This window comes from Dacryopinax primogenitus (genome assembly GCF_000292625.1).
Source record: "Dacryopinax primogenitus strain DJM-731 SS1 chromosome Unknown DACRYscaffold_17, whole genome shotgun sequence".
NCBI lineage: Eukaryota > Fungi > Basidiomycota > Dacrymycetes > Dacrymycetales > Dacrymycetaceae > Dacryopinax > Dacryopinax primogenitus.
In genome coordinates, this window is record NW_024467214.1 from 719,683 (window position 1) to 734,225 (window position 14,543).

Sequence of the window (14,543 nt, forward strand, 5' to 3'; positions counted from 1 at the left end):
GAGTAAAGGCAGGTAAGAGTAGAGGTGGAGTGGTGAAGCAGAGGTTGTCACTTGGAGACTTGGTCTTCTGTTAGGGCAACACAGGCTGACTAAGTCTGCTCACCTAAGAGTGCCAAGAGTCTAAGCAGGCAACAAGGAAGTGGAGTAGACCTGATGACTAAGACCTATCTACAGTATAGGTACCTGTGGATGATCCTAAGAGACCAAGTCTGAAGAGACAGTCCCCAGGCAGAGTAGGCCTTATATTTATACCTCTGTGGTGGAACCTGCTAGAACATCTTGCTTACTCAGCCTAGTCAGGTGATCAGGTCATATGACCAAGGATGAGGTCATATGAGGTCATGCACAGCCATGCACAGCAGGTCACCTGACCATCCAATCCTTCCAGCAGGTTCCAGCACATGCCAAGGTATACCAGCTACTTCCATGTCATAAAGGCTTAGTCATGTCTCTTGACCAAGCAATGAGCTGGTGCCCTGACACCCATGCATGTTCAGGTGGCATGGACATAGCTAGGTAGCATTATACCTAGGTTGTCTGGGCTACCTGGGTGGCACACCACAAAGGACCCTTCAACATGCAGTGAATGCGTGTTTTTTGATCCTCTGCGGACTTCGGAGGCCACTATATTTGCTCCCGTTATCAATCTGTATGGCTAAGTACATGCCTTTTTCGGGAAATGACAGACACCATCCGCTTCCGGGCATGACGTGACTCCTCAGGGACGCGTCGATACCATGTGGCACTCCAGTGGTATGACTAGCCTTTCAGTGCACTACTTATTTTTCGTTCGCGCTTTGCTTGCGATACCCAATGGATGAGGATGTAGAGTTCCAGGTGTCCGTCATTCCTTCTTCTCTAATACTAGTGCTGACCATGTGATGTTTGATCAGGGCAATCGCTGCGAGTTTGGCCGAAGCGCAGCCAAAGCAAGAGCGACAACGAAACCTTGAGGTGGTTGATCCTACTGTTGACAGCCCCACATCAGAAGACGAGGAGGCTCGGTTCGAGCGCGAGCTAGCTCTCGCTCTTGAAGCATCTAAGAAACGTTCTTTCGTCGTTGCTCCTACTCGCTCGTCTCCTACCGCGTCTTTAGCTGCGCATGCAACTGCCTCATCTGCCTCTGCCGTGGCGACACCTCCGCTCAGTGAACCTCTGTCGTCTGTTATCTCAACTCCTGGACAGATTATGGAAGCTGGTCCCTCTAGCTCTGTATCCTCTTTTATGAGCGAACGTGCCATGCTGGAACGAGAGCGACTGGCGCGACAAAAGCGGCACCTCGAGGAGCGATCAATTAAGACTAATACCAAGCGCCAGCGAACTGAGTCACCAACACCAGATCCATCTAGTGCTCCGAGCTCTCCTGATTTCAAGCACAATGCCCTTCCCAGACAGGCAGGAAAGACGACCTTGGATCCCAGTAATGGATACTTTTGGGATGGAGAGATCCGCCAGACGACCAATACGCACGTCAAGGTCGACCCAAACAGACCAAGATTCAAAATTACGGATATTGTATCTCCTGTATGTGCAATGCTCAAGTGTACTGATTCCGCCGCTTACAACCTTCCAACAGGCCTCTGATCTCGAATTTGTCCTCTTGTCATCATATTGTACCGATACACCGTGGTTAACAACGTTCTTGCCCCGTGAGGTAATCCGCTCCACTTTTCGCAGTGCAATCCGTATTGATCCAGGGTTAGATCCCAGTTCTCCTTGTGGTTGATCCAGATCCGAGCCAGAGACACGATGCAAGTCTCAAAAACCTCGGAATTGGTGACTGGCTTCGTGTCACTCCCCGGATATGGCAATCCCGAGGCGTGATGCATATCAAAGTATGATCACCTCTGTTATCGGGATTTGCGCACTGATTCATATTTTTCTTGGATGTGGATAGTTATTACTTGTGCGTCGATTTGTATTTTCAGATGCGAAGTCACTGAATGCATCTAGCTCTTCTACAAGTCTGGGCGATTACGAGTTGCTATCCCAACAGCGAATTTAGTTGATTACGACTGGCGGGACATTGAGAATGTAGTGTTGCCGCCTTGCCGCCTTCCCTCGTTTCTCACAACTCGTGCAGACCGTATTCGTTCAAGATCTCCCACCTATCACTGATTCCTCGGCCGATCCCCAATCACACGATTTCCCTACATACCTTTGGGGCGTGCTCAAATCCTTGAATGTCCCAGCCGGTCTTCTCAACCTCGTTAACTCAGGTTATCCTTCCCTTCCTCTACAATCACTCCAGAACCTGCAAGACAAGTGGGATTGGTGCAAGATGCGCGCCAGACTGGTCGCGAGCGTGGCAGGAAACTACGAAGGTTGGTATAATGTCAGGATGTACGGACATCCGAGGTTATCTGCGATCATCCGAGATTCTAGAGCACAGCCCAAGAAGGGCAAAGTGTTGAATATTGAATGCCAGGTAAGTGAGCAATGCTCTCAGCCAGAGTAGCCACTGATGCTTCAAAAAGGGTTCATCAGTGGGGAACTGTACCACCCAGTATCTGAACGAGGTGTACAAGTCGTGTTGCGGGATCGACCCAATCTCGTGGATTGACATACCCATGTCGCGGCAGGTAAGACAGCCTTGGCCGCCCGTCAAGATCCTCTTTCCAACTTTGAAGACAGTTGATGATTCGGTATTTGGTCGAAATGTGAGTTGATCCCAGTGAAGTGTCCAAACCACTCATGATCAGTCGTAAAGGGCGGTGGATCGTTCTTTTGCAAGAAGCCATATTGGTCCAAACTAGGGTCACCCAAGGAATTGTTTTACAGTGTGAAAGCAAAGGACGGTCAGGTGTTGATGCACACTAAGGCAGGCTCATCCAGGACTCCCTCCCCATCGCATATTCGCTTAACCCCGTCGTGTAGATGATCGTCGGCACGTACAAGACCGGTTCCCTCCCAGTGCTTCGCCCGGCACCATTAGCTCTTCCTGCCAGTGGGAAGGGAAAGGCGAAAGAGAAACCAGAGGTGATTGTGCTCTCTAGCGATAGCGAGACGGAGGCAAGTACGACCGAAGACGAAGAGGATGCTGGAGAGCAAAAAACGCCAGAGGCTTGGGTCTACATGGGCAGCCATAACTTCACCATGGCGGCATGGGGGACCGTCAGTGGCTCAATTTTGGTACCGAAGCTTAATGTGAGCCGAACAATGACCCTTTAAAACAACATGACTGATTGGATTGATCGCTGGTCAGATTTCGAATTTCGAAATGGGTATTGTCCTTCCAATTGAGGACCAGAAAGAGCTGGAAAGGATCGTACCTTGGGAGCGGCCGCCAAGACGATACGGGCCCAAGGACGTGCCCTGGGTAGGTGCCACACAATTTGTTGTGTAGGCCACATCTTTAACGAGCTTTCAGATGCAGGAAGAGCATCGAAATTCAGACGAGCCCACTTGGCGACAGCTGGCTGCGACAGATTGAGCGAGGTGTCATGGGAGGCAGCCCAGCGGATATGACTTGACTCTCGTTACACTCGGTGTCTTATCTTAGCAACATGTAGCATTGCGTACTTCCTGGACTAGAGGCGCCGTAATGCCGTATGGCACCGGATAATTTGTAATATGGCTGCTGAGCAATAGACGGAAGAACGGATGAGGCGTGTGGTGTGGAGACCCCGCTGTCGCCAATTGGGCGCGGCGGCTGGTCAGGGAGGAAGGGAAGGGTAAACGGATCAGGCGCTTCGTCCTTCCTGCCGCCCTTGTACCTTATCCCCTCCCTTGTATATAGATGTGACCTCGACGGCCTCCACAGGATGAGCAACGACTTAAGCGTGTTCAGGGCGTCTTCTCTGCTTGCTGTGGGTTGAGCCAACATAAGTAGCAACTGAGCAAAGGCCTCCAAGCACAGGCCACAACAACGATGGCATCCTTCATCTCCTCTCTGCCATGGCAATCCTTCTATCCCCTGTTCACCCTCTCCAATCTACTTCTGGCAATCCTCCTCTCTGTTTCGGCTTTCTTCCTCCATGATTGGTCCATCCGACGTCGCATGCCCCCTGGGCCGATGCCCAATCCCCTCTGGGGTAACACAGCCGAGATCGTCAAGCCCAAACCATGGATCAAATTTGCCAACTGGGGGAAGCAGTATGGACCGATCATGACCGTATGGATCGGGCGCCGTCCAACGATTGTTATCAATGACCCGGCCATCGCGGTGGAGTTGATGGAGAAGCGGAGCAACATCTACTCGAGCAGACCGAGGATGGTCATCATGGGCGAGTTGGGCACGAACAACGATGGGTACGCCATGTAGCCCTGCTTCTTCTGAGCGTAACGTCTGATAAGAGTGCAGTATCTTGACGATGCCGTATGGCGACAAATGGCGAAAGCACCGGCGGTTGTTGCATATGGGTCTCATGACCAAGGCTCTGCAGAACTACAAGCCCATCCAGGAACTCGAGAGCAAACGCATGGTCGCGGATATGATTCGCAGGCCGGACAAGTACGAGAAGCATCTTGATCGGTATTCTACCGGCGTGGTATGTAGGCTCATATCTTGCGCGTAGTACAGGATGTTGACTCGGTGCAGGTCGTGCTGGTGGACTATGCCAAGAGGGTGGATACTTCGGAAGATCCACTCGTCAAGAATGTCCTCACTGCTATGCAACACGCAGCGATGCTCAACGTGTCAGTGTATTTCCTGCTCAAGAAGATGGATATGCTTACTGTAGCTCATGCAGGCCTGGCAAATTCCTTGCCGAGACCTTCCCGATTCTCGCCAGCGTGCCTGCCTTCCTTGCACCTTGGAAACGCCAGATCCTTGAGCGCCGTGTTCAAGGTCGCGCTTTCTTTGGGGGCCTGGCTGACAGTGTCAAATCTAAGATGGATAAAGGCGAGGCTCCGGAATGTTTTACCAAGCACCTGTGGGAGAAGCGCTCCGAGTTCCCCATGACGGACATGGAGTTCTCCTTCCTCTCCTCGGCCCTGTTCGGTGCAGGAAGCGATACGACCGCGAGCACCCTGTGCAGCTTCGTCCTAGCTTGCACTGCGTTCGGTCACGAATGGATTCCCAAGGCGCAGGAAGAACTCGACAGTGTTGTCGGCAGGGATCGGACTCCGAACTTCGAGGACCAGAAGAATCTGCCGTACATCGACGCAGTCGTGAAAGAGACACTGCGGTGGAGGCCGGTCGCCGTCTTGGGTGGGACACCCCATGCCAACACGCAAGACGATTACTACGAGGGCTACCTCATTCCAAAGGGCTCCACGTACGCGTTATGCGCTTGATCTTTCTTGTAGACGTGCTGATAGCCATATCACAGTATTCTCGGTAACCTCTGGGGCATTCACCTGAACGAGAAGTACTTCCCGGATCCGCACCACTTCAATCCTGACCGGTATCTCGATCCTGAGCGTCCCGACTACCCTCATCCGGCCGGACACTCTGCGTTTGGTTGGGGCCGACGCGTTTGTCCAGGCGAAGGCCTTGCCCTCAACTCCCTTTTCATGACGATCGCGCGGCTTCTCTGGGGCTTTAATTTCGCCAAGGCCAAGGACGCTCAGGGCAAGGATATCGAGGTCGATATTTTCGACTATACAGATGGCTTCAATACTCGCCCCAGGCCATTCCAGTGCTCCATCACGCCAAGGGGTCCGGAGTTTGTCGAGATCATGCAGCGCGAAGCAGAGGAAGCAGATAGGGAGCTCCGAGAGAAGTACATCAACGATGACGAGATGTGAAGGATATACTCGGCATGAGTCGGGAGGGACGAGGCCACAGAGGGACGATGGATGAGGTTGCGATCGATGAGACAGTTGTAGTTAAGCTTTTTCGAGTCAGATCCTGTCTCAGCTTGCTCAGAGTCATTACATTAGTAGATGTTGAAATGTATTATTCCTCGTCTGATTCCGCGCCGCGGTTCTCGTGTCGTGTGATGAAGTCCTCAAATCTGGACAGTCACCGCCAGCCTCCAAAGGCATCTCTTTTGACCTGTGCCCTCACCGAAGGACGCATTAATTGTCTCTGAAACAGACCTTTCCTTGAGCTCATACGGAGAATGTCGTCACCGTCAGGGGTGAGTCTTGGCTTGAAGTCTCTGACTGTTATCGAATTGTTATTATAGACAGGCTATGGTCATCCGCAGTTTTTGATGGGCACTGGGTACGGTAGTGGGGCGGGAGGCGGTCATGTGGAATTTGGAAGGTCACAGCTCAGGTCCGTCCCCTTACTATCTATCCAGCCTCTATACTTCGTTAACACTTAAACAAAACGTACAGGACCACCAGACACAATGGCCTATGCGCCACATCCCACACAGCTGCTCCCCAGGCCCGAACTCGCCACTGGCCCACACATTCTGACTACAATCCAACCTCCCCTATCGAGCGTTCCGCTTCAATACGACATGGCCACCGGGCCGTTCAACCAGCAGCAAGCGGGGATCAAACCTATAGAAAGCATACAGGTACAGCCTCTCACCATGCACGATAATCCTCTCAACTTTGACAATTATGGTCGCCAACATCCTTCCATACGCAACACTTCCCTGATCTCTACTTCCGAAATCTCTCACATGCACGGCCCATCGCGCTTTTCGGCTACTACTGCTCCATTGGTACCTCCATCTCAAGTGGAAACAGCTTTTGGCCACTCACCCTCCTCCTGGGATGTCCTAACGACCATCGGAGTGCCAATCCCTCCCAACATTATCAACCGCAGTGAGTTCGCAGCTAGTGATGACACTCATGATACTCACACACGCAATATTTCCATTTCCAGCTTCATATCCGTCCTTGGATCCTTCACGTTCTGGCAACAACGCAGTATTCGCTGCAGCGCCATCTGAAAACTTTTCCACGCCACACTTCAACCCCACCAATGGTTATATCTACTCTTCACCTCTGGTCAACTATGACGAAGAGCCAACCGCATCCACAGCCTCCTCTCAGATCATACACCCCCCCCCCTTCAACATTTGAACAGCATCTACGATACGAACAAAATCATGCAGCCGTGGCGCCCTTCTCTCCTCCTCGTGCCCTGCCTGTACTATCGCCAGTCTCGAACGCACACGATGATAATACTTTTGTGGTTTCCCCCCTCGCAGATCCACACCTGAGCGGTACCCACAGCACTAGCGTTTCGTATACGGAGCACCCGCCGAGCGACTCTTCAACGCCGATGACGACGATATCCAATATCAGCATCGATCACAATGAACCCCTGCAGAATAACATCGAGGAGGATGTTCCCGTCAGCCCAAGGTCTACCAGTGCAACATCGCGTATTCCCACCATATGTACAGTTATGGCCCAGCGGGTGCATGGATAATCTACCAACACCTGAGGGTCATCGCCGCCCGACACCCGCCTGCGGTCACAGGCGACATCTCACGTTTCTTATATCTTGCCATCATACCTGAAGTGGTTGTGCGGCTTATCATGCGGAAGTTCCCGTTGATCTCCAGGGAAGACGCTAAGCAAACCCTTCTAAAGAGCAGGGCATATGGTATCAAGCATTGGCCCATTTTGGATGAATGAGGTGAGGTGTGTGTATGTCGAGAGCGCTGCGTGGGAGGCGAATGTGATGAGAAGAAAATATTGTCGCATATTATCATCCAATATGCTCCCGTACATTCTTTCAGTTGTACATAGACAGTCGACAACGCCCGTGTACCACGTTGGGGAGTCATAATGTCACATAGTTCTCCCAACTGTTCACGTGACAAGAGATTCGGCTTCCTTCGCACTGCGAGTCCACACAAACCACCTCCGTATTTCCGGCGGAGAGACGGAGAATGGGGGACACAACGACTCAGGCAACGTGTTTTGTGGCGAGGGCGGTGCCGCCTGTCGCAAACTAGACTTTTACCCCGTTGACTCACTCACATCCATCACTCAGATACCCTCCTCCTGCGCCGTCCGACTCATCCTCTACTACCCACGACTACTTCGACGACCATTTCAAATACATCCACGATCCCATCGACAATGGACAAATTTCTTCGTGCAAATGGACCAACGACCGTGCACTTAGACTGGCTGCGCAACTACGAAAGTACGCGTGTTCCGATATCTCCACGCGTTTCCTATACTAACCGGATGACGTGAAGGGATCGGCATGGGCCGTCTTTCTAACGGTAATGCAGAGAGCGAGACCCCTGCCAGCCAGTATGACGATGGACTTCCTTTCTGGAATGCGAAGGATGATGCTACTGCGGGTTGGTCCGCGACTGAAGCCGGAAGGACGCGTCGCTGGACTGCGAAGGAGAAAGGAAAAGGCCGCGCTGTCGATACCAGCACTGTAAAAGTCGAAGCAAGCACGGAGGACGAGGAAGATGCTTACCTCTGGACTTCGGCCTCTACCACCCATGAGGAATTGGCCGCCTTCGAGGAGATGGAAGATGCGGATCTGCGGACTCGAATCCTCGCCGGTGCTGTTTTCACTTCTAAGGATAAGGGATGGATGGACGTCGTCGCTGAACATCGTAAGCCTACGAGGGACGAGAAGAGTGTCTTCCAGGGCCCGATCGCAAGGGGTGGGATCAAACTGGTGCGAACCGCGGAGGGTAGTGTCTACGCTGTGAACCACCTCGAAGTACCAGAGGAGATGCCCTACCCTGGACCGAAGGCATACCTCGATGAAAGAAACTGGATCACCCGTTACGACGAGGCGTACATCCATGCCGGCCTTGGCTGGAAAAAGAACGTCAAGCGCCTGAAGTATGTGCTGAACAATCCTCACACCGGTCTCCTCTGGGCCAAGATGAAGGGGAAATTTAAGGCTAAGGACAGCCCTCAGGTCAAGGCCAAGCTGCAGAACGCTGGATAGTGAGTACCATGTATGCGCCTTTGTTGCCGCTCACCTGACCCGCGTCTCGTAGTTTTGGGCCGCCGGGCGCTAAAAAGATAGCAGAGATCCTCTATTGCCTGCCCTCCGACTCCCGGGGACTGGACTTTTATAACCCCTTCACAAGGAAAGAGTTCATAGACCTCATCCTAGTACCGGAGGCTGCGGTGCTCCTCATGCGCCGGAGGTTCCAGATTGAGAATAAGGAGGCGCTGGACTTGCTGGAGAAGAGCAAGGATCTTACAAGGAAATCCTCGGGGATGAGAAGATAGTTAACGAGGGAGGAGATAGTTCACGAATAAAGGGATTGATATTTTCATCTGAAAGACGATATTAGATAGTTGAGAAGGGTATTCAAAGATATCATTGAATGAATCGTGTGATCGAGACAGAAAGGGACGATCCCTTATGCTTGGCGCTCGGATATATTCCGCGGTATTCCGCACTGAGCCACGTTCGATTGGTCCGCATGGTGCAGCGCCACTCAGCACTGTCAGCACCGCGGGGACGACACCGCCAGCGCCTGATCATCCCCCCGTCTGCCTAGAAAGGTTTCGAAAGGTGTCGCCCTGACCGTGGGGAGCATATTGCACATCTTGAACACGTACTCTGCTGTGGTGAAGACTTGCTTTGCTGGTCAATTATTGCTGGAAGGGGAACGACAAGGTGGAGACGTACGAAACGACACGACACGAACTACTTTTTTGGGTAACGACGACGATACACGCCACCTCTGACCTCTCCCACCACCACCATCACCTCGAATGGCCGGTTCACACGTCCGCGTCCCCCCCGGGACCACGGTCGTTCCCCACCCATACGTAGAAGCGATCAATAAAGTACCCGATTACTTCCTCGGTATGGGTGCAGGGTCGGAGGGGGAGCTACGCGCCCTCGGGCAGGCGTTCATGATGATTATCGTCAGCGAGATTGGGGATAAGACGTTTCTCATGTACGTTCCCTTCACTGTGGTGACGTTGGTGCTGATATATGCGCGTAGTGCGGCGATACTCGCTATGCGCCACCCGCGCTGGACGGTCTTTTTAGGCGCATTCGGTTCACTTGTAGTGATGTCGCTCCTCTCTGCAGAACTGGGTCATCTCCTCCCAGCATTGTTCATCCCCCACCGATGGACCCATGCTCTCGCTGCGCTTCTCTTTCTCGTCTTTGGCGCTAGGATGGCGAAGGAAGGGTGGGAGATGCCCTCCGGTGCAGGGAAGATAAAGGAAGAGATGGGCGAGGTAGAGCTCGAGCTGGCAAAATCCGGGGATGGGGCTGACGTGCTCCCCTATTCTGCTACTCATCCCGGAGCGGAAGAGGAAGCAGTAGGAGGAGGGGGCATGGATACCCAGGGAACGGGGTTCAAGGAGGGAGCGGCGAACCTCGCTCGGCTGGTGTTTGGCCCTGTGTTCGTACAGAGCTTTGTGCTCACGTTCCTTGCGGAATGGGGGGACAGGAGCCAGATTGCGACTGTCGCACTCGGAGCGGCGCACGTGAGTCTTCTCTGCCTATGAGTGTCGTGGAGAAGCTGACGAAGAGGTTGGCGCAGAACGTGTACATCGTCACCTTGGGTACTGTGATCGGACACTCGGCATGTACTGCACTCGCAGTCCTAGGCGGTCGGTACCTAAGCACAAAAATATCCGTAAAGCACAGTACGTCTTCCTTTCTACGTGCTTAGACCAACTCCTTATGCATTACAGTCACCCTAGGAGGAGCGGCGCTGTTCGGTATCTTCGGCATTATGTACGCGTACGAAGCGTGGGTTGGAGCACCGCTCATCATCCCCGATCTGCCTGGATCTGTACCGGGCGTGGGAGACGCGGCGGAGGCGTTGCCGGGTGTTGTTCGCTGAGCATGCTGAGCTTTGGGGAGGTGAAGCGGTTTTCAGCTTTTTTATACTAGAGTATTGCTAGCCAGATGTGCTAGGTTGTGTGATAGGGAAGGGGGAGTCTTGCATAGAGTGCATTGGTACATGGACAGCGAGTAATGATGACAATGTGTAAATCACTGATGTAACCGTTTCATACATATATCATGACATTCCCAAATGTCTACAAATAAGGGAACGAGTTGGGGTCGGTGACCATCACTGACGGAAGCGACGTCATTCCTTCGCTGGTCTATGATTAGTACCAATGTAACACAACACAATCAGCATTCATCCAGAGAGACTTCAATCCAATCCTTCAATCTGCTCTAATCAACTTCACTTTGCACTCTAATCATCAAGCCACTAATCACGTGTAACCAGGCACCGCCCACCGGGCATTCAGGGGCGAGATCATCTCCGAGAGAACCCTGAGAACCGAATAAATCTTGGCGCAGGAGAAGAGCACGAGGACGTGTTTAGACTACGAAGCAAGACTGGGTGTCTTGTGGATTGGACTAGCGCGTCTCTGGTTAGGACGACCACTTGACTGGTCTTGATTCGACTCGATTTCCACTTGACTTTGTATATCTGTGCTATCTGTTACTTGGTTGTTGCGACTGCACGATTGGTTGTTCCCGGTTGCTCTTAACCGCTCCTATCGGTCCCTTGCTATTTCTCTATAAAACAAACTGACCGCCAAAGCCAACTGACCGCCATGCCACCCCGGATTCACTCCTTCTCCGACCTCCGCGAGTCTCTTCTCCCTCAACCAGCCTCCTTCCAGAAAAAGAAAAGTTACCACATCCATTCCCTCCTCGGCCGGGGCACGTTCGGCAAGGTCCTGCGCGCGACTTGGGTCGCCCATGACCCGCACCTGGATGTCGCTCTCAAGGTTATCAATAAAAAGAAAGTGAAGGGGAATGAGGAGCTTGTATTTCAGGAGATGAAGGTGCTTGAGGGGCTGGTCCATCCGAATATCGTCAGTCCTTGTTTTCCTTTGCTCGGAAGCCCCCTTCACAACCGAAGCTGACGACCTTACGCGCAGGTCAAATTCTACGAATGGTTCGAATCGCGCGAAAAATACTACCTTTCCTTCGAGCTCGCCCAGGGTGGAGAACTCTTCGAGCGCATTGTACAGAGAGGCAAATTCACGGAGGATGACGCTGTGAAGCTTATCTCGTGTGTCTTTTCGCATAGGTGGAGATGAAGGTCATTAATGAATATGGCAGGACGATTTGTGACGCTGTGCGTTATTTACACGCGCACGACATTGTACATCGTGATCTCAAGTGCGTATCTCACTCCCCATCCCGCTGGGGCCCACAAGTGACCTCCGTTTCGTATTGTAACAGACCGGAAAACATCCTCTACCGTACAGACGCCCCGGATTCGGACATCGTCATCGTAGATTTCGGGATGTTCGTCCCCTATCTCCCCTATCTCTGCAGAACGTTACTAATGCGGTAGGTAGTGCCACACACCTCGAGACCCCAACAACCGAGCTGCACACCTTGGCCGGTTCGTATGGGTACGTCGCGCCCGAGGTCCTGACCGACAAAGGTCACGGCAAGCCCGTCGACGTCTGGAGCATTGGGTGTGTCCCCTCCTCCTGCTACCCTTTCCTGGTGGGATCCAGAAGCTGAATAACCGAGTATAGGGTAATCACATATGTCTTGCTTTGTGGGTATGCCCCGTTCCAGAACCCGGATGAAGAGGAGATGATCGAAAAGACTGTCCATGCGGATGTGCGGTTCCATGAGCAATATTGGAAGAATGTTTCCCAAGAGGGTGCGTACCTCCGTCACACCCTAGATCCAAGCTTACCCCCGTCCAGCAAAGGACTTCATCATCGCCCTCCTAACTGTTGACCCCCACAAGCGACCAACAATCGAGCAAGTGCTCCAGCTGGCCTGGATAAGGCACCACATTCCCGGTTCTCAGGACCACGATCTCGCCGGCCTACGGGAATTCAACGCGAAGCAGAAATGGAAGCAAGCGTTCAACGCGGTCAAAGCCCAGCACCGACTTGCCTCATTTTCCAAAGAGAGCCAGCGCCACCTCTTGTCCACGTATACGGGTAGCAGCGGGGGCTGGGCGAGCAGTTCCACAAGCTTGGCGAACAGTTATGTTGATAGTGATGATGAAGGCTCCGGTACACATACGCCGGGCGAGACGGCGCACGCGAGGATGAACCTCTCCAAGCTCCGGGAGGCACATGTGAACAACCCGAACGCGGCGCCTGTCCTTGGACCGGGCGAACAGGTGGGCGGGCCTGCCCTGCCTAGGCTCTCGGTGACACATCACGATGCTCCTCAGCCTGCTGCGCCCACCAACGGTCATTCACACTCTCATATGCACGAGAAGAACGACGAGGGAGCCACAACGCCCATCGCCCATTCCGGTCCTTCCCGTCACCTCTCCCGCCCCGTTATCGACCCTGGCCATCCAACAGCTGATGAAGCCGATATCCCCGAAGACGATGAAGAGGAAGAAGATGACGGGATGGCCAACATGCCCGGGAGCTTTCATCGGCCTGCTGTCAGCAGAGGTCCAAGTGGGGACGAAGGGATCTTGAGTCGGGCGATGGAGGCACTCCTTGGGAGGCACTAGTGCGGCATTTGGCGAGGGTGAGGGAGGAAGAGCTGTGCTCGGTTTCGTGATCGAAAGCAATGATGATTTCACCGGAAAGCTTGAGGCGAGAAGAGTGAGGGTTTGTATTGCCGATTGTTTGTACAGTATCGTCACAGATAGAATATTCCCCCTATGTATTTCGGGCTTCTGAGCCCCACGCTGGTTGTGTTTTGCGCTACTGGGTTTTCTGAAAGACGGTGACTGCTGGGCGGGGCCAGGTCCCATTTTGTCCTAGTTCTTGCTGGTTGTCCACGCCTGTCGGCCATCGTCCCTGATAGGTATTGAGGGGAAAGAAAGGAGAATGCACAGGGTCGTTCTGAAATCTTATACGTGTCAACTTCTGAATACCAGTTCCGAATGCTTACCGAGTTGCGGGCATCGGCCCGAGTTCCATTCAGCGTACTGTGAGCATGACCATGTCGTTTCAGGATCTTGGCACTCTTTTCCGCCTACCGATAACATTAAACCTATCCCACAGAGGATGCTCACCGTTCAGAACTGAGCATCAGATTATGTGAGACCTCAGAGTCGGACACGTCAAGACCAAGTCAACCTCCCTGGCCGAGTCAACCCTTGTCGGATGCTGTACGATACGCTCTACTATTCCCCAGAGTTCTTTTCTTCCTTGTGACAGTAATGATGGTAGTGCTGGAATGAATCAGGCTCAACATAATACATTGAATCCGCCCAAGAAAACAAGACAATGGCCAGAAGGATTATCTGAAACTGGCCAAGGCGCCAAGCGGGCCCTTGCACCGTTAAGACGCTTGTTCTTGTTCTTCGCCCTGCTGTTGAGAAGAGCGAAAGTGAGTGACACATCCCCCTAGGTTGCGCTTCATGTCTGACGGGTATGAAAAGAAATAGGTACAACCAACTGGAACGGGTATCGAGAGGTTACCAGGAGGAGTCACTAACCAATTAAAAAGGGAGTGACTGACGTCAATATCGGTAAAGTGTGCCAAACGCAGGCCATTGCTATCCTCGGCAAGGAAGACGGCGCACTGCAAGTCAAACCGCCGAATTCGTTTAATCAATTGTTCCAGAGCGAAAATTATCTACGCGGTTGGACCGAAGCCGGAAGTAGCAGAATCGGGAGCAGGCTCTGGCTTTCGGATCCTGTCCCAATCGAGAGACAGAGGCTTCAACAGACGGACGCCAGACCCTTGACAAGACCACTCTAAATTTTTGACTAGCGCGTCCCAGAGAAACCAGGTCCTGTTAATCATACACAGATTCGGC

At 52.7% G+C, this 14,543-nt stretch overlaps 4 protein-coding genes across 4 annotated transcripts; all 4 read left to right on the plus strand.

Annotated features, from left to right (window-relative positions):
• Positions 1-813: 813 nt before the first annotated feature.
• On the plus strand, positions 814-3,445 carry DACRYDRAFT_118373 (phospholipase D/nuclease; the record flags this gene model as incomplete). The annotated part of the gene is made up of 12 exons (XM_040770569.1): positions 814-839; positions 894-1,524; positions 1,577-1,654; positions 1,704-1,839; positions 1,902-1,906; positions 1,954-2,034; positions 2,084-2,428; positions 2,478-2,660; positions 2,711-2,821; positions 2,878-3,147; positions 3,206-3,319; positions 3,371-3,445. 12 exons carry the CDS (start codon positions 814-816, stop codon positions 3,431-3,433), a joined length of 2,043 nt encoding a protein of 680 aa, XP_040626005.1. The 3' UTR covers positions 3,434-3,445.
• A 648-nt stretch (positions 3,446-4,093) lies between these two features.
• On the plus strand, positions 4,094-6,425 carry DACRYDRAFT_96349 (cytochrome P450). The gene is made up of 7 exons (XM_040777362.1): positions 4,094-4,251; positions 4,304-4,490; positions 4,541-4,638; positions 4,692-5,219; positions 5,274-6,026; positions 6,075-6,166; positions 6,229-6,425. Exons 1-5 carry the CDS (start codon positions 4,109-4,111, stop codon positions 5,689-5,691), a joined length of 1,374 nt encoding a protein of 457 aa, XP_040626006.1. The 5' UTR covers positions 4,094-4,108; the 3' UTR covers positions 5,692-6,026; positions 6,075-6,166; positions 6,229-6,425.
• Positions 6,426-9,660: 3,235 nt separating this feature from the next.
• Positions 9,661-10,655, plus strand: DACRYDRAFT_56804 (UPF0016-domain-containing protein; the record flags this gene model as incomplete). The annotated part of the gene is made up of 4 exons (XM_040775397.1): positions 9,661-9,752; positions 9,801-10,293; positions 10,350-10,455; positions 10,504-10,655. The coding sequence occupies 4 exons, from the start codon at positions 9,661-9,663 to the stop codon at positions 10,653-10,655; spliced, it is 843 nt and encodes a 280-aa protein (XP_040626007.1).
• Positions 10,656-11,206: 551 nt separating this feature from the next.
• Positions 11,207-13,432, plus strand: DACRYDRAFT_118377 (Pkinase-domain-containing protein). Its single transcript, XM_040770570.1, has 6 exons — positions 11,207-11,652; positions 11,719-11,852; positions 11,903-12,091; positions 12,145-12,267; positions 12,331-12,461; positions 12,508-13,432. Exons 1-6 carry the CDS (start codon positions 11,389-11,391, stop codon positions 13,281-13,283), a joined length of 1,617 nt encoding a protein of 538 aa, XP_040626008.1. The 5' UTR covers positions 11,207-11,388; the 3' UTR covers positions 13,284-13,432.
• The last annotated feature ends 1,111 nt before the right edge of the window (positions 13,433-14,543 follow it).